The sequence below is a fragment of the Mandrillus leucophaeus genome, unplaced genomic scaffold, assembly GCF_000951045.1.
Source record: "Mandrillus leucophaeus isolate KB7577 unplaced genomic scaffold, Mleu.le_1.0 Scaffold394, whole genome shotgun sequence".
NCBI classification, from domain to species: Eukaryota; Metazoa; Chordata; class Mammalia; order Primates; family Cercopithecidae; genus Mandrillus; species Mandrillus leucophaeus.
Window position 1 is genome coordinate 2255206 of NW_012104187.1, and position 22773 is coordinate 2277978.

The following is a 22773-nucleotide window of genomic DNA, read 5'->3' on the forward strand; positions in this document are numbered from 1 at the left end:
TCAAATTTCAAGGATTTGAGGGTGAGCATGTGACTTCCTTGAAATCTCCTGATAGTACATCTGCTTATCCTTTCCCGAAGGTCAGGGACGTTGGTGTTACTATTCAAAGGATGAGGCTTCAGTAGAACAAAACTGAGAAAATAGGGACCATAAAAGCTAAAAGCAAAAAAGAGTGGAGAGGGTTGTAGCACCAAAAGAGAAAAGGTTCTACATTGCATTAGTGCTTCTTAGACTTTCATCAGGGCTCTGACTGGATGGGTCTGGAGGGGCCTCCTTGGATATCCAATATCTACTTGGATATTCTCAGTGCTGTGTAAGTATCAGATTATGAGACTAAACACAAGCTCCCAATAGACCCTCTGCTGCCATTGGAAGCTGCGGACACGTCTTGCTTCTGTTTTAGAAACGGGTGAAAGTATTTGTCATCTTGGGAGTTCCTGTGGCCCAACGAGTGCCCCGAAGCTTGCTGACAGGGGCGTTTGTAGCCCTCTGTTCCCAACATCCTCAGCCATTTGCTCCTAGTTTCACAGGGAGCTGCCCAGCTCACTCCCCAGCAAGCTTTTCCTGCGGCACTTCTTCCCCAGGGCCTGGAAGTTCCGCGGTCCTTTTCTCTTTCAGCCTCACCTCTCTCCTTCTGTTTCTCCAACAAGTATATCTTTAATGTGCTCATTCTGGCTTCCCCATCTTTAACTTTTCTTTCCCATTTTCCATCTCCAAACATCTCTGCCCAATTCTGGGTAAATTCTTCAAAGTATATCATCCAGTCCTAAGTCTCTCTTCAACTGTTCTAATCCTTTTTTTTTTTTTTAATTTCAACAATTATCTTTTTTATTCTAGAAGTTTTCCAGAAGATTTTTCAAAATCTGACAGTTCATTCCTGATAGTTTATTGTTTTATGCTCATCTGTGAAATTGCATCCTTTGTTTCTTTAGATGTTTTGCACATAACTGTTCAAAACTTACTCCTGAGAGTCCCCACCTCTGTAATTCCTGGGGGCCTGAATTTGTCTCAGTCTGCCAACTCTCACACACAGTGACTTGCCCAACCAGATGCTGACACAGTTTGGGGTCAAGATGTTGATCAGGATCAAAACTTATGTAGGGAAGAGGAAAGAAGTGAGATTGGGCAGAGGGAGAAGTCAGACTGCCTTGCTGGCCCAGTCAAGCCTCGGCTAACCTCGTGGGGCACTAGAGGCTCCTATGTTGGGCCAAAATGACAGGCTGCCCTCGGAAGGCAGACCTAGAAGGAGCTGCCCTTGCAGGCCTTCTGCGGACTGCACACCTTCAGCTGGGCAGCACGGCCTTCCCTGGAGGGAATCTGGGCATCCCATCTCTGTGGCTACACTTGCTTTTTTAGTGTCCGAGAGTCTTGCTAAACTCATAGCTTCATCTTCACCTCTGCAATGCTTGGGAAGGCCTCTGCCCCTAATTTAGGGAGGCTCTTTTTCAGAGAGTTTTGTTTCTGCAAAAGAGGAGGGTGGGGATTCCCAGCCCTGGACTCTGTCTGCACCCTTCAAGGGTTTTGCTAGGAGTGGGAGCCCCTGGGCCCACTCCCCCACCATGCTGGTGTCCTCAGTGTCCCTGCACCCATGTGCTCCTGACAGGCTCTGTCTGGCACCTCCAACACTTTGGCTTGGATCCCAGCTGCTCACATGCTCCCTGGACACACCTGCTCTCGGGTGCACCTGCTCAAATGCTCAGTACCCCCAGCCCCAGGCATAGGCCGCTCAGGCCCCAGCTCCCAATTGTGTGTGGGATACAAGGGCCATTCTGGAACCTTCCTGCGTTTGATACCAGCTAAGCTTCCTGTCTGGGATGGGGCTGTCCAGGAGGCCTTGGGCTTGTCAGAGCTCCCTGCCAGCGGTCATGTGTGGAGCAGCCATTCTGTGCTTTTTGTAACAATGGCATATGTACATATAATAACGCACTTTATTGTATTTTTTACAAAGTTATTTCATTTTTAATGATGATGTTATTTACGGGTCTTTATTATGGTGTGTCACTAATTGAATTAGGCACATTCGTGTGTGCACTTAGGCATTTCTGCATATCTCAGTACGAAGAATTTGTGTAAATACTACAGAAGAATGCTTATTCCTTTTAAGCTTGATTTTTATCAAGCTTAATTAAGAAAAGCAGTAAAGTTTTATTTGTTATATTATTTGTTACATTTGCTTAAATGTAGTCCTTGGTTTTTTTGTTTTGTTTTGTTTTGGTTTTTTTTACTTCAAGACGATTTGAAATCAAAATAAATTATATTAACTGACACTTACAGACCATTATCCCCAAATATACCAAGACATCCACTCAAAGAAAGTTGTGTCATTTGTTTACTTATTTGGCCATTGTACACCAGAGCAATCCATAATTTCAGGCTGCCTGGACTTCTTTCTTTTCTTCCCTTCCCTTCATTTTCCTTCCCTTCCTTTCCCTTTCCTTTTCTTTCATGTGAAGTATGTTGTAGGAATAATCTATAAACATAGCCCGTGGTACAATAAGGATTACAGATAATTTAACCTTTCAAAAACATAAAATGAAACAAGACTTTACATTGAAGTACTAATTTGATGCTATATTAAATTGTCACTTCAAGCTTTTTTTAAAAAAATGAGTGAAACACGATAATAACAGCAATTCCCGAAAGCCAGAGCCCAGGTTCACACTATCATGCGGAGTTATAAATATTTATCTGTTGCAGTACATCACTTAGAACCCTCTCTGCTGCAACCTTCAGTCAGCTATGAATCTCTTAATGGCATTTCATTCTCCATGAGAAGAGCAACAGATCGGGGCTTCATAACCCTTGTTATTCTCGGTGAGTGCCTAAGAGCAAAGGAAACCTAGGTCTGGTGGCTGTTAACATTTTATGTTTTTGAAAGCCTAATTCCACGACTCTAATTTATCATTGCATTACGTTTCTAACAAGCCCACAGTAGTACAGGAAAAAGTTCTGAGGGAGAATTAGGAAGGGAGAAACTTGACCTTTGTTGATGACATCATTTATAAGTAGTTTTTTTTTTTTTTTTTTTTTTTTTTTTTTTTTTTGAGACAGGGTCTTGCTCTGTAGCCCAAGCTGGAGTACAGTGGTGCAAACACGGTTCCCTGCACCCTCAGCCTCCCAGCCTCAAGTGATCCTCCTGCCTCAGCCTCCCAAGTAGCTGGGAATACAGGCATGTGCCACCACACCTGGCTCATTTCTTCTGTTTTTTTTGTAGAGATGGGGTTTTGCCATGTTGCCTAGGCTGGTCTCAAACTCCTGGACTCAAGCGATCCTCCTGCCTCGACCTCCCAAAGTGCTGGGATTACAAGCATGAGCCACCATGCCCAGCTGTAAGCAAATTGTTTTTTTAAAAAAGACAGAAAAAAGTGAAAACTGTTAGTGTTGGAAATGCATGTTACAGATGAAAAAATTAAAAAATAAAGCCATCATATAGGAACGTTTCTGAGAGCACTCTTAGAATTAGCAGAAGCTATTATGAGGTAAGTAATGAAGGGAAGTGACAAGAGGTGCCCAGCTATGACAGTGCAGAAGTGAACAGTACTTAATAAAAGGAGTATTTCAATTTTTTTTTTTTTTAAGAGATAGGATCTCCCTGTGTTGCCCTGGCTCATCTTGAACTCCTGAGCTGAAGCACCCCTCCTGCCTCAGCCTCCCAAGTAGCTAGACAAAAACAATATTGTAAAATGCAAGCATAGGTAACGTAGTGAATTTAACACTGAGAATAGGAAAGCTGACCCCAAGAATAAGTGTGATTGACTTAGCTACATATGGCAAGTGTAAGAAGAATTGGTGATAATCAGGTTCACTTTTATAAAGTTTGAGAGCAGATTTTCAGCACCTATGCAGATGGAAGCTCAGTGCCATGGCTGCATCACAGACATCTAGAAACCTCCGCTTCAGGTGCCAGGCAGAGCTGCTGTTTGATGTGAGCAGAGGGCTTAGCTACAGGTGACCTGCAGAGTCAGACAGGTGGAAATGACAGGTGAGCATTGTGCCACCAGGAGGAATGCCTCAGGGGAAAAGCCCTATTCGAGGAACTGCTGAAAGGAACACTCTTCAGTGTTGCGTACATGCTGCCTGTGCTCTCCCAGGAGAACAAGCCCACTTATCTGGTGTGTGCTCTTAATTTCTGAGCCACACAGGGACGGCCAGCGTTGTTCAGTGTTTGGTCCATTTGTGGCCTCATCTGCCTTGGGACTTCAAAGTGGCTGCAGACAGGAGTTGGCACTCATCCATTCTACAGAGGAGCCTTCCGGGCCATTAGAGCACTGCACCTGTCGAGTCTGTAAAGCGAGACATTACCATCACAGAAAGGGACAACTGTGTTGATGATGTCCTTTTGCCAGTGGGGAAGGATTGCCTTGTAGCCACATCTAGACCGTGGGTGCTCGTGGAAGTCTCCCTCCTTCACCCCTTCCTGCCTCTGCCCTCTCCACCCCTCACCCCTTCCTGCCTCTGCCCTCTCCACCCCTCACCCCTTCCTGCCTCTGCCCTCTCCACCCTCACTCCAGGGCCTTAGCTGCATCTTGGCCCTGCTTGAGTCATCAGCAGGTCCTGTTTTCCTTATCTCCACATTCATCAGAATGGGGTGTCTTTTTTTTTTTTTTTTCTTTTTTTTTTCTCAAAGTCTCATTCTGTCGTCTAGGCTGGAGTACAGTGGCGCAGTCTCGGCTCACTGCAGCCTCTCCCTCCTGGGTTCAAGTGATTCTCCTGCCTCAGCCTCCTGAGTAGCTAGGATTACAGGCACCTGCCACCATGCCTGTCTAATTTTTATATTTTTAGTAAAGACGGGATTTCACCATGTTGGCCAGGCCGGTCTTGAACTCCTGACCTCAAGTGATCCACTTGCCCCTGCCTCCCAAAGTGCTGGGATTACATGCATGAGCCACCATGCCCGGCCAGAATGGGGCATCTTAAAGGCAGCAAGCTCCTCTGTTGTTGGTGTGGGAGCATCACGTCTAAGCCGTGTTATGCCCAAAGATCCCCTCCCCTCTAAGGGTGAGGATAGAGAGGAGCTGGAGGGGAAGGAGGCAGACGTCCTCTAATTGCTGTGCATGTGATTCTGTGGTTTAAAGAGAACACCATTTATCAACTTCATCAGTACATACAAACTTTGGGAAGTTAAGAGAATTTTAAGTGTGAATTCTGTATAAATCATCGGATGTGATTCTTTACTCTTATTCAGTGACAGATTGATATCAGTAGGGTTATGATTCTGCTCTACCCGCTTCCTCAAAGTTCTATTTCTCCCATGATGCTAGAGAATGAGGATACATTACGTCGTACAGTTTGCATGTGCGGTAAGAGCCCTAGAACAGATAAACCGTGACCATTTCTGAATTCTCCCCCAAGTTAACCATGTGACTGCCTTTTTTTTTTTAAGATTAGCATCCTTAAACAGTTACTTTGTAGTACCCTCTTTTCATCCTTTCATGCCCGACATATGCCTGCTTTTTTCCTACTTCTTGTGTAAAGTTCTTCACTTGTCATGGCCATCATGAGAGAAATCTAGGGCTTCCCTTTCATCATAAATGACAGGGTTTTTTCTGCCTTCAAAATCTAGAATTTTCATATTTACAACACCTGGAGGTAAGGGTCATGCTGTTAATTATAGAGAGCAGAGAGAGTAGGCATCTGTAGGAAACACCTTGGGTTTTTTAAATTATTTGCTGCATTTGTTTATTCAACAGTTGTATATGAAATGTTTTTTACACATGAGGTCCTGCTAAGGGCAGTGCTTGCCATCTTCGTGGAGCTTACATTCGTGGAGCAGAAAGCCATATTACATGAATCCTATATGGATGTGCAACTCAAAAGAAAGATCATGGACTGGGAATCATAAGTTTGGGAGTTACCGAGACACAGATAGAAGTGAAAACAAAAGGTGTAGATCAGGTAGCCTGTACACAGTGAAAAAGAGAAGACGAGAGGACATCTAGGTCAGGGCCCTGACAGTTTGCATGTAGAGGAGGAAGAATTGGCCAAAGAGCAGGAAAGGTGGGACAGAGTAGGAAGAGGACTGCCAGGAGAACATAGCGTCTCAGAAGCCAAGGGAGGAAGCCCTGGACAAGAGCGCTGTTTGTTCATCGGATTCAAGAGAGAGAAAGGCGGAGAAGCATCTGTCGAATTTAACCACTTAAGGGTCATTGAGATCTCAGGGGGAGCAGTTGCTCTGAAGGGATAGGAAAGTAAAATCCAGAGCAGGATGAGCTGCAGAATGGATGGGAGTTACAGAGCAATAGAGAATAAGCATAGACAACTCTGCCAAGAAGCCAGTCAGGACAGAGACCAGAGATGGAGAAAGACATGCAGTCAAAGAATGGTTTGTGTTTCTTTTTACTTTTTATTGTAAAAATGTTCAGACAGACAGAAAATTGGTAGCATATACCCATCACTTGGATTGAACAATTATTAACATTTTATTTTGCATCATTTTATTTTTGCAGAAGTGTTTCAAAAGTAAATCACAGACACATTTCCTCTGTGAATACTTTGATATGCTTCTCTGAAACATAAGGACTTCTCGGTATAAGATAATTGCTGATAAATTCCTTACTATCACCAAATACCTAGTTAGTGGCATAATCAGGTGTCCCCAGTTGCCCTCAAAGTGTGCGTTCAAGCCAGGATCCAGGCAGTGCCAGACCATGCATCTCTGCAATTGAGGGGGTGTTTTGTGTTTTGTTTTTGTTGCTTTCCTGAGAGAAACTTTAGCACATTTAAGCACTGTTGAGAAGCTGCTAGTGGAGGGAGAGAGGTTGAGGATCCTGGACTGAGGGGGAGGATGCCCAGGAACCTGACAAGACTGGTCCCAGTGTGACTGGAGAGACTGCTCTTCGAAGGGGATCCGCCGTGCAAGCACTGAGTGTCTTCACCTGTTTGTGTTACTGTGAGGAATACCTGAGGCTGGGTGATATATAAGGAAAAGAGGTTTATTTGGCTTGCAGTTCTGCAGGCTATACAAGAAGCATAGCGTCAGCATCTGTCTCGAGTGAGACCCTCAGGAAGCTTCTACTCATGTTGGAAGGCAGTGGGGAGCTGGCATGGCTTGGTGAGAGGTGGGGAAGGAGACTGGAAAGCCCTTTTCTGTAAGCAGTTCTCCCCATGGCACCAAGCCCTTCATGAGGGACCCACCCCCATGACCCAGTCACCTCCCACCAGGCCCCACCTCCAACATTGGGGATCACATCGCAGCGTGAGGTTTGGAGGGGACGTATATTCAAACTGTATCACTGGGAGATGGGGCTACCGGAAGACAAGCCATTCCCCTCCCATGGCACCCTTTTCCACCTGAAATAGGATAACTTGCACACAGACAAGAACCAGGTGTCTCCACTCCGCAATGCAAAGTCAGCACCGCTCATGGTACCAGGCATGTGATGGATGCTCAATACGTATTTTAAGTGAATGTATGAATACATTTTTTTTTTTTTTTTTTTTGAGACAGGAGTTTGCTCTGTCACCCAGGCTGGAGTGCAGTGGTGCGATCTCGGCTCACTACAGCCTCTGCCTCCCAAGTTCAAACGATCCTTCTGCCTCACCCAGCCTCCTGCATAACTGGGACTACAGGCATGCACCACCACACCTGGCTAATTTTTGTATTTTTAGCAGAGACAAGGTTTCGCTGTGTTGGCCAGGCTGGTCTCAAACTCCTGACTTCAAGCTATCTGCCCACCTTGGCCTCCCAAGGTGCTGGGATTACAGGTGTGAGCCACCATACTCGACCTCTATGAATGAATACTGAGAGTGATGAGGGTGAGGTTTGATGAAAATGGAAAAGGTTCATAAGGTAGATAACACTTTATACTACTTTTTATGTGCCAGACTCTGTTCTAAAAACTTTATAATTAACTCATTTAATCATTAAGTACTATTATTACCTCCCAGTTTCCAAATGCAGACCAAGAGGTTGAATAACTATCCCAAGGTCACACAGGTAAGGAACACGGAGCTGGATCGGGGGGCTCCTAGCTGTGCAGCGTGACTGAGGCTCGTGAGACCCCAGCTAACGCTGTCGCTGTGAATCTACAGTCTCCCTGGTTCAGGGCTGCCCTCCAGCAGCTGCTGTGTGTAGGAATCCTTGGAGTTAGGCCCACTGGTGTTATGAATTTGTGCTCAGCTTTCTCTGGGTCAACTGGGAGAATCCACCAGGATTCTCATTCAGGCCTCTTTGTGTCAACATCTGCCTACAACAGCGCGTCGTGCTAGAGAACAGAGGTCCATAGACCAGGCATTCACAGACCCAGTGAAATGTTCCTCCACTGAAAATGCAACAGTGTGCCCCTTTCCCAGTGCTTCCCCCCAGAAATTGAGTTAATGGGTATAATTTTCTCTGCTGCAAAATTTTAACCCATTAATGCTTTCTAAACCTTTGATACCACCTGCAGCTTGGCAATACTGCAGTCTAATAAACTTTGGTATGACTTGTGGGTTGGTACATATTTATATCCTCAGGAGTTTTAGGTATTCATCAAGGAGCCCCATAGGTGAGCTGTACGTTTGAGAACAACTGCGTGTAGACTTGGTGATAAAGTAAACAGACTTTTTTTTTTTTTTTTTTTTTTTTTTAAAGATGGAGTCTCACTCTGTCACCCAGGCTGGAGTACAGTGGCACGATCTTGGCTCACTGAACTTCGACCTCCTGGGCTCAAGCCATCCACCCACCTTAGCCTCTGAAAGTGCTGGGATTACAGGCGTGAATCACCACACCTGGCAAAAGTGAGACTCTTGAACTCCTGACCTCATGATCCACCCACCTTAGCCTCTGAAAGTGCTGGGATTACAGGCGTGAATCACCACACCTGGCAAAGTAGACAGATTTGATCTTTTTTCAGTGTAGTAATTTAGCTAATCTTTAAGGTAGGGAAGGTATAGAATGTAATCTGTATGGGTGTTTTTTCCTAAGAGGGGGCAACTAGTCAATGATTTGCTGTATAATATTCAAAAGATTTATTTACCATATTTGTAGCATTGGTTCTTTTCCACTATGAGACATAGCCGTCTGGCTCTGTACAGCAACTTGAATCAGAGAGACATGGCAGGATTCTGTAAATGTAGTCCATCATGAGAGCGCAGCGAGGGATTGAGCATCCAAACCAAAACCGGTGTGTGCCCCGGGGCAGGGACTGTCTTGTGGGCCTCAAAAATAACTGCCTCAGAGCAGACCCCACCCAGTACATGTCTGTATATCAGTTTGGAGCACAAAACAGGTGTAACATTAAAATTTCTTAACAGTTTTGAATGAAAATAATCATTATCATCTTCAGTATAGTGTAGTACACAGCATCGTGTGAAGTATTTTGACATACTCTTTTCTGTAACCCTCAAAACAACCTTCAAGGTAGGAATTAGGCTCTTTTTTTGGAAAATGAAGCTAAAATGTGGAGTGATTTGGTAACTTGCCCAAGATCTCACAGCTCATAAATGGAGGCACCAGGACACACACACACGCCTTTCTGGCTCACAAACCTACGTTCTCTCTACTGCACATGGAGACTAGACTTCCTCAGTCTGCATGTTTGAAGGCCCATCCAACCACCTTTCTACAGAGGCCAAGAACTCCTTTTTATTTCTCTAGATCAGATGTGAGAAATTTTCTTTTCATGCAATGGCTATTTACTACCTGTTTTGCATTAGCAAAACTCAATTTATTATATTTTGAAAGGAGAGAGAAAATGTTTCACTCATCTAATTTCAAATAACAAGGTGAAACTCTCCTCAGGAATTACGTGAGATTAAAATATATAGCTCAGTTATTGTCAACAAGAAAAAAGAAAGGGAAGACGCAGCTTTAAAACTTGCCAAAACTCTAGATGGCAAAAATCAAAGTCAGGTACCAATGCTGTTTATCTTTAATGATCAAAACTGAAGACTTTCATTCTTAAGGTAGTTTAAGTATTATCAGAATTGATTATTAACAGTATTTACAACTAAAATGTTTGAAAGGACATTCTAATTACTTTTGTATTTTTTATAAAATTCTCATTTAAAAAAAAATGAAAAATTCAAGCAGTATAGAAAAAAAGATCAGAATTCCCTCCAACTGCATCATCAGCATCTCTGAATATGCCCAACATGTATAGTGCTTACAATAATGGAATCTCACCATTTATGCTGTTTATTATCCTGGAGATTTCACACATGTGTCAATGGACATAGAGCTTTTTTGAAATATTCCTTCCCCATGATTTTAAAGGAAGGAAAACCTAAGCCTCCTTTGGGAAGTGCAGAGGGACCCCTGTTTTGTGAAAATCTGCTCTCGGGGAGCAGTGGCTCCATCTTGTGGCCCTCTAGAATGTGGTCATGAAAAACAGCCAAGGTCATGTTGTGTTTTTGCAACTCTCCTCGGAAATGGTGTCAACCCTGGGCTTGTCCAGTTAACTTGGTGGAAACCAGCGGGAACCAGGCAGTCCCCATCTGCCGGCAGAGCAGGAGTGAGGGGCTGCGGTCACAGGGGTTGCCCCCTTCTGCCCTGCTCTCATGGGAAGCTTAGCTCAGCCCTCCCAGCTTCTAACACTGGGGTCTCCACAATTTCCTCTTTAATCTCGACTTCAACAATGTTAGAGAAGCTGATTTTAGCGGCCAGGTCGCTCTGCCTCAGTCCTGTAGTCAGGGCTTTGGGGGTAGAAGGCAAAGGTGCTAGGTGGAGTGTAATATCCCTTGAAAGGAATTTGAGAAAGACAGTCACATGTCCTCTTGCCTTACACTATCATATCCAAGGTTTGACCTTACAAATTCCATTTGGAATGTTGGAAAAAAATTGTTTGGAGATAAAATTGAATTTTCTGTGTAGATATGGTGAACAGAGATGTGATTGGTAAGCAGTACAAATGTGGCCATTTTCCGTAAATAGGACCCTAATGACTGGAGGTTTTCACTTTGTATAAACACCATAGGTGTATGTATTTTACATCTAAGGAAGCAATCTTTTGATTGGATTTTTTTTCCTTTTTTTTTCTCTCCTATGCAGTACATAGTGGAATGTCATGGGATCACCCTTCTTCCCCAATTCTTGGGCATGTACCGGCTTAATGTTGATGGAGTTGAAATATATGTGATAGTTACAAGAAATGTGTTCAGCCACCGTTTGTCTGTATATAGGAAATACGACTTAAAGGTGAGATTGATTTTATGAATTTTTGTGAGGTAACTCAAGCTTACTCTTCTACATTGTAAATGTTGTCATTGATCATCAAAAATGCTTTGGAGCCACTCAGCACTTAAAGCTACCAGACAAGTAGCAGTGTATTCCTTCCTCTGAGGCAATAAGTGCTTGCCGGCCTTACCAAAAAACACTGGCACATGTTAAAGATATCGCATCTACTTAAATATTCAAGTACATACCAGGCATTGTTCTAGGTGCTGGAAATAACGGTATGAATAAACCAAACCTGCACTCAGGGAGCTGACATTCTGGTGGGTAAAGACAGGTGGTAAGTAAAAGTAATAAGTTAGTCATAGAGCATACCCAGAAGTGGTAAGTGCTATAGACAGAATTGAAAGAAGGGGGGAGTTTTAAATAGGACTGTCAGGGAAGGTTCCCCTGAGAAAGATGACATTGGAGCAGACTTGAAGGAGATGAGGAAATGAGCTGAGGAAGAATGTTGCTGGTAGAGGGAACTGTAAGTACAGAGACCATTTCAAAGGCTTGGAGAGAAAGGGGGTCCCCTGGAAATTCTGAGAGTAGAGCGACATAATCTGGCTTCTGGTATCACCAACTCAGGGGAGAATGTTCAAATTAGGGGCTGAAAAACTGACTTGCCTGAATGCCAAATCCTACTTGAAGGACTTTTTTTTTTTTTTTTTTTTGAGACAGAGTCTTCCTCTGTTGCCCAGTCTGGAGTGCAGTGGCACAATCTTGGCTCATGGCAACCTCTGCCCCACTGACTCAAGCAATCCTCCCACCTCAGCCTCCCAAGTAACTGGGACCACAGGCATGCACCACCATGCTCAGCTAATTTTTTGTATTTTTGGGTGGAGACAGGATTTTACCATGTTGCCCAGGCTGGTCTTAAACTCCTGAACTCAAGCAGTCCACCCACCTTGGCCTCCCAAAGTGCTGGGATTATAGGCATGAGCCACGGCGCCTGGCTGGGCCAATTTTATAAATACATTTTTATTGGAATACTGCCATGCCCATTGTTTCTGTGTTGTCTGTTGCTACTTTTGTACTGTAATGGCAGAGTTGGGTAGTTACCACGGAGACCATTTGGGACCACAAAGCCTAAAACATTTACCCTCTGACTCTTTGCAGAAAAAGTTTGCCAAACTCTGGTCTCTGACATTTGGTTCTCAAGTTTTTTGGTCTCAACGCTTTCACGCTCTTAAAAGAGGACCCTCAAAAGCTTTTGCAGATGTGAGTTGTGTCTGTGGATATTTACAGTATTAAAAATTAATATAAGAAATATTAGAATATGTAGTTTATTTAAAAATGAAAAAACCATTACATGTTAACATTTTTATGAAAAATAACTATTTTCCAAAAGCAAAAACATTAATGAGACAAGTAGCATTATTTTACGTTTTTGCAAATCTCCATAATATCTTGACTTAATGTGAGACAGTTGGAATGTCATATCTGATTCCGCTGTCAGTCTGTGCGGTGTTATGCCGCTGAAGTATGTGAAGAAAATCTGAACTCACACAATAATGAAGTTTGGAAAGTTGTTAAAGCATGTTTAACAACTTTTTTGGATAATTGTAGATATTCTTCGTTGATACTATACCAAAGCTTGACAAGAGGTAATTTCTCAAAGCTTAGTTACATTATGAAATCTGAAATCACATCAATGAACTTTCTGAACTCTTCATCAAAATCCATTGGTCTGTTTGCATGCATTGTTCTGAATGTGTGACTTTGTCAAGGCATGCACTTGCCATTTGGAACATATTGGTTCACTGAGTTATGTGCCTCTTCCAAATATTGACACATTTCATTATACAGTATCAAACAGTCATAACACTGTCACCACCAATGTCATCAGAAAAGTCTTTTACATATTGGGAAGCTGTCAGACCCAGGGTGGGGGATATAAGTTTTTTAAAAATGGGTTTTTTACTTGGAATCTCACATTTTGTCACTGGCCACAAGCCCTGTCAGTTTTCTGTGAAATGACCGCATGTAGCAAGCACCTCAGCATACAGGCGAGCCTAGCAGCTTCATTCATTTTGTAGCAAACATCGGTCACATGCCCAGATCTGAATAAACATAGACTGTCATTGTTTTTTCAAGTAAAAGTGTTGTTTCATGAAAAAGGTGGCTAGTTCAGCTCATAACTCAAACCATCACGAAAACAGTTAAGAAACCATTCCTTCTTTATAAACAGAAGTGCTTTATGTATACTTCCCGCACAGAATACTGGAAAGACGTGTATTCCTGGGTCTAGATTTGATACATTTAATTTTATGCTTTCATGTGTTTACTAGATGCCTGCTTGTAGGAGACACCATCTTAGCCAGAGGTTCAGCAACTCGTACACAGCTCACAAGTCGTAAAAACCAGGATGTGTGGCTTCAGTGGTTTCTGAAATGACGCTGGGTTTCTTTGATGATGTTGGTTTTTTTCATTGGTGTTTTTTATTAAATCACAGACGCTACTAATACCCATTGGTGCCACTGTTTGACTTAATGCTAAACTGCTAGCAGTTCTTCCCACCATTGTTTTTGCAGTATTTATACACATATCAAGATGGTGAAAAAGGCAAATAATGTCTCAGTACTATTATAAAAATAGTTTTGACTTTGTGTAGTTTTGGTTTCAGGACCCCAGGGTCTGAACCATACTTTCAGAAATGCTAGTCTAAGTGAAGGAAATGGTCTAGTTTCCTAACCTCTTGTCCTGGTCTTGTCTCCTAACCTCTGAAGTCCCCACACACTGGATCTACTTCCCAAATACACCCTTGTCCTGTCCTGCCTCAAAGTCTCAGCCCAAACAAGCCATTTTGTGCCCCCGGAATTCCCCCTGGGGAAGTCCCAGCCGCCCTCCAGGGCCCTTGCCAGCACCAGCTCTTTCGTGAAGCCTTGGTGGTACTACTCAGGGCGCACAGGACTCTGTCTGACTTTCCCGGAGAAGAAAGCCAGAGTGACCTCTAAAGTCACATGTTATTCTTTTATGACTTGTTGACCTTGTGTAAGTTGCTGAACCTCTATGACCCTCTGTCTCTTCATCTATTAAAACAGGGATAATTTTACCTACATTTGCAGGGATGTTTTGAGGATTACGTAAGATACATATGTGTCGTGTCCAGCATGAGGCATGGCATATGGGAGGTAATGAATCTTGGTTGCCTCATTCATTCTCCTGATGTGTAAGTGCCTCAAGGGCAAGTGTTTTATTCTACTTAACTGTGGTTTGTTTGTTTGTTTGTTTTATCCCCCTGCAATGCCTAAGAGAGCGCCTCGGACAAGTAGGCATCTGGTAAACGTATCTTGGAGTAAATTATACTTGGAGATTGAATCTTCTAATTTTAATTTGCCTTGCTTTTCACAATTTCGTCTCCCTTTCTGGCTTGTGGCATAGATAAACTCTGTTCTTGCCAGTGCTCTCAGTTGTGATGGAACCTGTACATCTGGCATCATTTCATGGCTTAAACTCTTGGCCTTCCTTTTCTATTTTTGTTATAATTTTTTTATTGTGAATTAATTTAAACTTGGATGAGTTTTGTGTTTTGTTGTTCCCAAGCTAATGATCAACATTTACATACAGATGAAGCTTCCCTGAGAATCAAAAGCAGGGTGGATGCTATTGTAGGAGGGAATACACACACACACACACACACACACACACACACCCCAACAACTTGGTTAAGAATTCAAAGCAGAATAGTTTCTTCCTGTACCCAGCAGCATAGGCAGTGCTCAAGTATTACAAATGTCCCAGTGTTAAAAAAGTATTTGGGAACACTCTTTGTTAAAAATCAGTGTGTAAAGGTAGCTACTTGTGATCCATATTCAGGAATCCCTAAAGGAAGGAAAGTAGACCATGGCGAGTAACAGTTGCTGGGCATGGCTGTGCAGAGGGGCTCGGGCTGTGGTCATAGAATGGGTTCTCAGGTTTGCCTTCATGAATGGTTCACATTATCCATCTCCATCTGATGGGTTAGCTTTGGGCTGCTCTGACTCGCCCCAAGAAACATTAACATTCTCCTGGGCCAGCAACAGCATCCCTTGGATCTTCCAGTCCGGAGGACACTGAGCACCAGGGGGATGGAAGATCGGCCCTGGGGAGACCCCTAGCCTGGTCTTGGCTCCTTTCCCCAATGTGAGGAGTCTCTTCCGTTCAAGTTTCCATATCTGTGAATTGCAGGAAGCACACATCCTAGTCAGTGCCTGAGCTGCTCGATGAAAGCCAGTAATCAAAAATTTTGATTTCTTTGCAGGTGGCCAATCTAAAAGCCACTTTCATTTTTCCAAAGTCAACTGTAAGTTCATTTAATGAATGGCTAACCCAGGTAACCCAGGGCAATAGATGTCTATTATCAGGTGGTCGAGAAGCAAGTGGCTTAGCTGACCTCATGGTGGTAGGGGTGTCCAGTGCAGGAGGGGAAGGGAGCCCAGGAAACTGGCCTGTGATTCATCTCCAGCCATTTATGCAGTAAACACAGGACATCTGCTGTGTACGAGACACTGTGGTTGTCATCCATACTTAGGAATTCACCGGACCATTTGTCTCCCACCTTTTCTTTTGAATTAAAATCTTCCACAAGCCATGGGAAGTTTCTCTGCTTGGACTCTACCCCTAAAGCCTCCCCGTCAGCCTCTGAGGTGGACTCAGGTCATCCTACACAACCCAGAGTTCTAAGGCAGAGTTTTGAACACCACTACAGTAGAGCACAAACTGCTGAGATCAAGGGCCATGTTTTCCTCCACTTTGTACCTCTGCACTCAGCATAGGGCCTGGCACAAAAGAGGTACAAATAACTATGTGTCTTTGAAGGAAACTCCAAAGTAAATGGGGTCAGAGAGTGGCCGTGGAGGACTGATGTATAGCACGTAAGGAAAGAGTGTTCATCAGTAACTCTTAAGATGGGAGAAAACAATGAGTGTTGCAGAAAAACGTCAGCAGGCGAGGATGTGCCCACATCTGGAAGACGTAATGCAGGGAAAGAGGCACTTAACGCCCTGAGGTCCCACCACAGCCAGCTAGTGGGACTCTTCTTTAAGATAACAAGACTATTTCTGGCAGTTGATACAAGGAAGAAAGTGTGGGGCTGATCCAGTGTTGAGTAAATTATTGCTCAAGTAAGTGGTGGTCAGGTTTTCTAACTTCTAGCAGCTGGATAAGAACCACAGACACACAGGTGAGCATGATAGAGTCAGGGCTGGAGACGCGGCCAGTGGCCAAGAATACCTGCAGAGAGGGGGCATAGGCCGGACAGAGAGCCACGGTCAGGGAGGGGTGAGAAGCCCATTCCACGTGGGCTGCGAAGCAGAGCAGGTGCTGAGCTGGCTCTTTGCTCCTCCCAGAGCCGTTTTCATATTTTCCACGTGTGAAACCCAATGCCTCCCATGTGCATGTTTTTATTATTTCTTTGTGTTTCAGGGCTCTACAGTGGCTAGAGAAGCTAGTGACAAAGAAAAGGTAAGTACCTTGCTGTATGTCTCCCCGAGTCCTGGGAGCATGATCACACACTCCCAAGTACCTTTACTCTTTCCTTCTAGTCTCCTACCCCTGCCATTGCGATTCTTCCTGTTCCCTTCTGCTGCCACCAGCGAGAAACACTTTATTGACCCAATGAGAGTTCTACTTCATTTCTCTTCATCAAATTGTTGAATAGTGAAATAGTTATTTGTTGCAAGCATGATTGGAAGGAACATTCCACATGGAACTTGCTCTTGAAAAACACAGCCACCATTGCAGTAAACTTACAATCTAAAATGGCACTGACAGCTGAGAGCGCGTTCCTGTGGGTCAGGGAACCAGGACCTAACATCGTTTCACGAATATCAAACCGAATGTGACCCTGAATATGCTTCTTTGCATCTCTGAGTCTGCTTTCTCACCTGTAGAATGTTGGCTTGGATAAGCCTTAAACTCCTTTCCAACTATTAAAACATGATTCAAGTATTTTTTGCCTAAAAAAATAAGGATAAGAAAACTGCATCTCTTTTTCTCTTTTCCTTTTTCTCTTTTCCTGGCTTATTGGACCTTAGGTAGTATTTGAGCCACATTTAGTTTACTATGCAAGATTATAGACAGAGTCAACTTGAAGGATTGGTTTGAGTAGGAATTTAGAAAGCAGCTTCCTGGATGTAAACCTAAACTAACCCAAGTCAACACATGCTTATGTAAAGGTTACATGTGTATTCTTAGTTATGCCTGCCTGTCACCTTGGGAAATGCCTTTTTCTTAACTATTCCATTTGAAAACAGAGCTCAAGGTTATTGTTTCTTTTAGAATGATAGCAGTTTTGAGTTAAATTTTACAGATTTGCAAATCTGCTTTTGTTTATTCATTCAGAGGTGTCTGTGAATATTTTTGTGGCTACTATCCTAGCTTCAAGAGCTAAAATAACAAGACACACAGACAGATCTAGCAGGGGATGCAGACCTTAAATAGGAAATGATGTTATCATGGGGTGAACACTCGGATGGGACACTCAGAGAGCTCTAGAGCACGTAGCAAGGGCCCCTGGCTCAGGCTGGGCAGGGTCAAGGAAGGGCTTCCTGGACAAGGTGATGTCCGGAAACCTGAAGGATCAATAGGAGTTAGTCAGAGGAAGAGCAGCAGGTGCGAGGGCGTCAGAGGCAGGGTGGGGAGCATTTGGTGCATTTGCTGCAGGGAGAGAGGAGGCCACGGAGGGAAGGAAGCCAGACCTGTCAGAGAGACTGATGAAGTAGCCCGGAGAAGATGGCTGGCCTGAGCTGGGATGTGGTGGAAGGGGATGAATTACAGAGAGATCTGGGAAAACGAATATACAGAACTGAGGGATTGAGTGCCAGAGGTGCCAGGGAGTGTGCATAGAGGAAAGGGGGTTAAGGAAGACCCCCTAGTTTCTGGTTTAGGCAGTTGGGTAGGTAGGTGTTCATTCCACTCCTTAAAATAGCAAACAAGAGCAGGAGGAGGAGTTTGAAATGTCAGTGCGGCGTCAGAACAGATATCCAGTCGGCACAAGAGGCTGCACAGGGGCTCTCTCTCAGCTGAAAAAAGAGTGTGGGAATCCTCCCTGGAAGGACGGTCGGCAGAGACAGGGAAGTGGGTGAGGTCACCCAGGAGGAATGTGTGGAGAAGAGAAGCATGTCTAGAACAAGCCCAGCAGAGCCAGGAGACACTGGGTCACTCACTCAGATATTGAACGTCTGTGACGAGCACACACTCTGCCAAGCATTGTAAGAAATGCCTCGTGGAACAAGGCTGTTGTAATCCCCATCCTCGTGAAACTTTCACTCTAGTCATCTCCCAGGAACCAGAGGAAATGAACTTCCCAGCATTAGATGCTTTCGCGAGGCCAGGTAGGGATAAGAATAGAGAGTTGTCCAGGGACGTATCCACAGGGAAATCGCTGGGGACCTGGTCAGTGAGGGTGGGTGGGGACCAAAGCCAGATTGCAGCAGGTGAGGAGAGAAGGAAATGGTGGAGGCTTCTTTGGCCATTTGCCCTTTTACTGTACATCAGTAAATGCACATTTTGAGATTTCAACGTTCGTGTAAACCCCCTCTAAGGCACCGGCTTTGGCCAGAAGAGGCAGAAACAGTGACTGTCGACTTCCATGCTGCCATGAGTAAATGTTTCTTCCAGGTACTGAAGACTGAGCAGGTATTTCAGTTTTAGCCCATGAGAAGCTCAGAGGCTAAATCTGATTGAGGTTTTCTCCTTGGAGGAAATACCAGAGGTGTACAGAGCCACACATGCTCTTCAGCATCGTACGACAGGCCAGCCTCTCAGTCACATGATGCCCCATGTTGGTGGCTTTATTTTTACTTTCTTCCAAAGTTCCTTGGGACTACCACTAGCAGGATTTTTTCCTTCATTCATTTTGATTTCTTCAGGTTCAGTCAGCAAGGGCTTGGTCTGCTCTGACGTAAACACTGCCAACAAGGACAGTTACAGCTAATGGTGTGGTTGCTGCTGAAGCCTAAATCATAAAACAAGGGCACACAGAAAGGAAAGAAAACCGCATGTGTTTGACTTCCTATAGTTGTAACGGTCCTTGCAAAGCAGGACATTCACTTCCTATCTTCCTTTCCACTGTTCCACCTATAGGACTTAACACGCTTTCCAGAAACCCATGGCATGAACCAGAGTTCACTGCCCTCCTCACCAAAAAATGGTTAGCCCCTTTATTGGTGTAGCTTTCTATGAAAAGAGAATAATAGAATTTGTTTGAACAAGAACTCATCTTTCTAGGACTCTGCTAGAATGTTTTCATCCTGTATCTAATATGAACATGTAGCCATCATTCCTTGAAACATCTCCCTAGGAGGTGGGCTTAGAGACAGGCACAACTGGCACTGGTTGAGTATAGACTATATGCCGGACCATTTTAAATTGTACATGAATTATGTCATGTCATCCTTACAGTCACCAGATGAGATTGGTGCTGTCATTACTTCCTTTGAGTGGATGAAGTTGTATAACTGACAGGTTTAGTAACTTCATCCAGGGTCCTACAGTTAGGAAGTGACAGTGCCAGGGTTTGAGCTTGGGGTCACCGGCACCAGAGCATGTATTTCTAACCACTATGCCACACTGCCTTGTAAATGTTTAGGAGTTCATGTCTCTCCTTTCCTTTAACGGCATATCAAAAAGTCATGTTAATCCCATTAATTGTGAAAATGAGGAAAAAGTTACTGCGTTGACAAAAACATTGTTTCAGAGTTAAATATGGTGCTGAAACAGTTGATTCTAAAACTTGATTTTTTTTCTAAAGTAGTAAAATAAATTATTTGGTTTCATACTATGTTAGCAAAACAATTTGTATTTCCTCTATTTGAAGAGCTTGAGCATTTGTGCTCATACTTTCAGATGTACATATTTGTAAAACTTGTACATGCAATGCAGTCTTTATCACTGTGTCTTACACTGTGCAAACATTAGAATTGTCTGCACAGTTGCCCTGAGGAAGAATCAATGCCCTAGCCTTCTTTTTGGGGTTGAGGTGAATAATAACTCTTATTCCGGAAGACAGAGGCTGCATAAAGCCACCCCACCCACCTTTCTGTATTAGAAATGCTCACTTGGGAAGGGAGAGAGGAAATAGCTTGAAGATGTGGAATGTCATTGGTAAATGATGGAGAGTGTACCTGCCTTGACAGCAGGGTGGAGATCAAAATGTACCTTCATTCACACACAGTAAAAGGGCAAATGGCCAAAGAAACATCCACCATTTCCTTTTCTTCTCCTCACTTCATCACCTGCTGAAATCTGGCTCCCACCCACCCTCACCGACGACGTCCCCAGCGATTTCCCTGGGGATACATCCCCCAGACAAGGGAGGGAGGAGGCATTTGAAATGTCAGGGTGGCGTCAGAACAGAGAGATCCACTAGGCACAAGAGGCTGCACAGGGGGTCTCAGCTGAAAACAAAGGGCTTGGGAATCCTCCCTGGAAGGACGGTCGGCAGAGAGAGGGAAGTGGGTGAGGTCACCCAGGAGCAGCGTGTGGAAAAGAGAAGCGTGTCTAGAACGAGCCCAGGGGAAAGTCGTCATTCGTGACTTGGTAGAGATCATGCCTCTCTCTGATACGGCAGTGTTTTGTATAATCTAGAAACGTTTATTAAACTGAAATAGATCAAATAAAATGTATTAATAGAGCCAAACTCTTAAAAACATTTTTAACTTTTAAAAAACGTCTTTGCTTTCCCTTTTCTGCCAGCTTTTGGGTTTTCTTTCCATGATCAGTTAGGATTTTTGACTCTTCCACAAAGCATACCATTCATTGCGTTCACAAATCATAAATGCTCCTTTTTATGATCAGACATTGGGGGGAAAATGCTATCAAAACAATCTACTGGTTCCTCTGGTTTGAAATATTTGGGGAAGGCTAAAAATACTTATTTTCTACATTTTAGCCTTTTATAAATGAAATGATTTGCAAGAATATTATTTTCATTGCTATTATATATAACTATATTCCTTTCCAAATGACCGTTATGGTACAAAGAACAATCTTTCTAGAGGACTGGACCTGCTGGCTCACACCTGTAATCCCAACACTTTGGGAGACTGAGGCTAGAGGATAGCCTGAGCTCAGGAGTTCAAGACCACCCTGGGAAACATAGCGAGACCCCCAACTCTACAAACAATACAAAAATTAGCTGGATATGGTGGTGCACACTTCTGGCCCCAGCTACGTGGGAGGATTGCTTGAACTCAGGATGTCGATCACGGCTGCAGTGAGCCGTGTTCACACCACTGCATTCCAGCCTGAGTGACAGCAAGACCCTGTCTCAAAAAAAAAAATCTGCAGAGAGAATCTCTGGTGACATAGCTTAATTAGTAATCTCAATTCTTATTCTTCCCAGGTTTTCTTTCATGAGTCATTATAACTGTTTTAATTTTCCATACTTTTAACTTGTTGATGACAAGTTTTGAAACTGTCATTTCAAATATTTAGCGATATAGGTGCAGACAAGTCCCATCCCTTAGATTTTAGCTTGACATGTAATTAGTGTGATTTGTATTAGCATAATCATGAAGATGGAACTGAAGGAAATAAGTTATATTCTAACAACGGAATCACTTTCATGGCAACAAGTCTCAGAACATGCATGTACAGATGTCTTGAGGTTTTTTTTTTAAGAGCAGAACAGTGCTTTAAAAAAAATAACCATTGTCAAATTCTGACAGCTGCTATGACTTGTTTTATTCTTTAATTCTTTCCTTTTTAATGGAAGGGCATCTCCCATTCATGGCTCCAGCAGTTTCGCCTCCTCTAAATGAGACAGAGAAATGCGAACCTCCCTGGTGGTCGATCTTTTCACAGCTGCGCTGCAATTCCAGTGTGACATCAAATTAGTAATTATAGCTGAGCAGGCTGCTTTTTACAAATGACAGTCTTAGCATGCTGCCTGCTAGCGAGCGACTCAGCAGGGGACCTAGGGAAGTAAAAGAAAACATAACTGGACTCACTTGATTTCTGGGGGGTTTGACCTGACTCTTTAAAAAGCCCATGTTCTTGAGAGAGAGAGTCCTGGGGATTTACACAAATATGCATTTTGTTCATCATCCTGCACAGTTCTTCTCAAAAGTCATGTCTGATTTTATTAGGTAAAGTAAAGCGTGTGTAATGGAGCCGTAGGGTCACAATAAGAAGATTCCTTTTAACATACAGCCTTCTTTCTGAAACCCATTTGAAAGAAAACAGCTGCCCTGCAATTGGCATTTGTGTAACTATATTGGCAATAATCATTGTTGACACTTTGATAATGGGCTACAAAAAGCCGCCTTGTCGATTCTCAGGCACTGTGAATTGCACCAGCAATTAAGTGACTGTCACCGTCTCCGACATTTTACCTATTACAAACTGAGGGTTCGAGAGGATTAATCATTAATACCCTTACATCTAAAAATGCTTTTCGAAACCAGTGTTCAGCATTTCTTTTGTGGTCTTTAAATTGTAACAGATTATAATTAATTACTACCTCTATCTGGTCATCTGGGCTGCCGTTGAAGCGAGGTGGCCAGGGTGGCGGGCTCCCCAAACGTGACACAAAAGCACAGCAGTGTATCCTTCTGGAAATCTTTATTTGCCGCTCAGCTAAGAAGTGCCTCCTTTTCCACTGTGGGCGGATCATCGGTTAAAGGGGGGTTGTCAAGCTTTTTAGGCCCTCAATT

General features: G+C 43.6%; 1 protein-coding gene across 2 annotated transcripts in view; it reads left to right on the forward strand.

Moving 5' to 3' along the window:
* Positions 1 to 22773, forward strand: part of PIP4K2A (phosphatidylinositol-5-phosphate 4-kinase, type II, alpha) — a 75111-nt gene that overhangs the window by 24713 nt on the left and 27625 nt on the right. Inside the window, exons 4-6 of one of the 2 annotated variants that reach the window (XM_011991324.1) lie at positions 10970 to 11116; positions 15378 to 15419; positions 16541 to 16579. In XM_011991324.1, the coding sequence (XP_011846714.1) occupies positions 10970 to 11116; positions 15378 to 15419; positions 16541 to 16579 (228 nt within the window). The remainder of the gene's footprint in view (positions 1 to 10969; positions 11117 to 15377; positions 15420 to 16540; positions 16580 to 22773) is intronic. The other variant, XM_011991325.1, reaches the window with a different exon arrangement.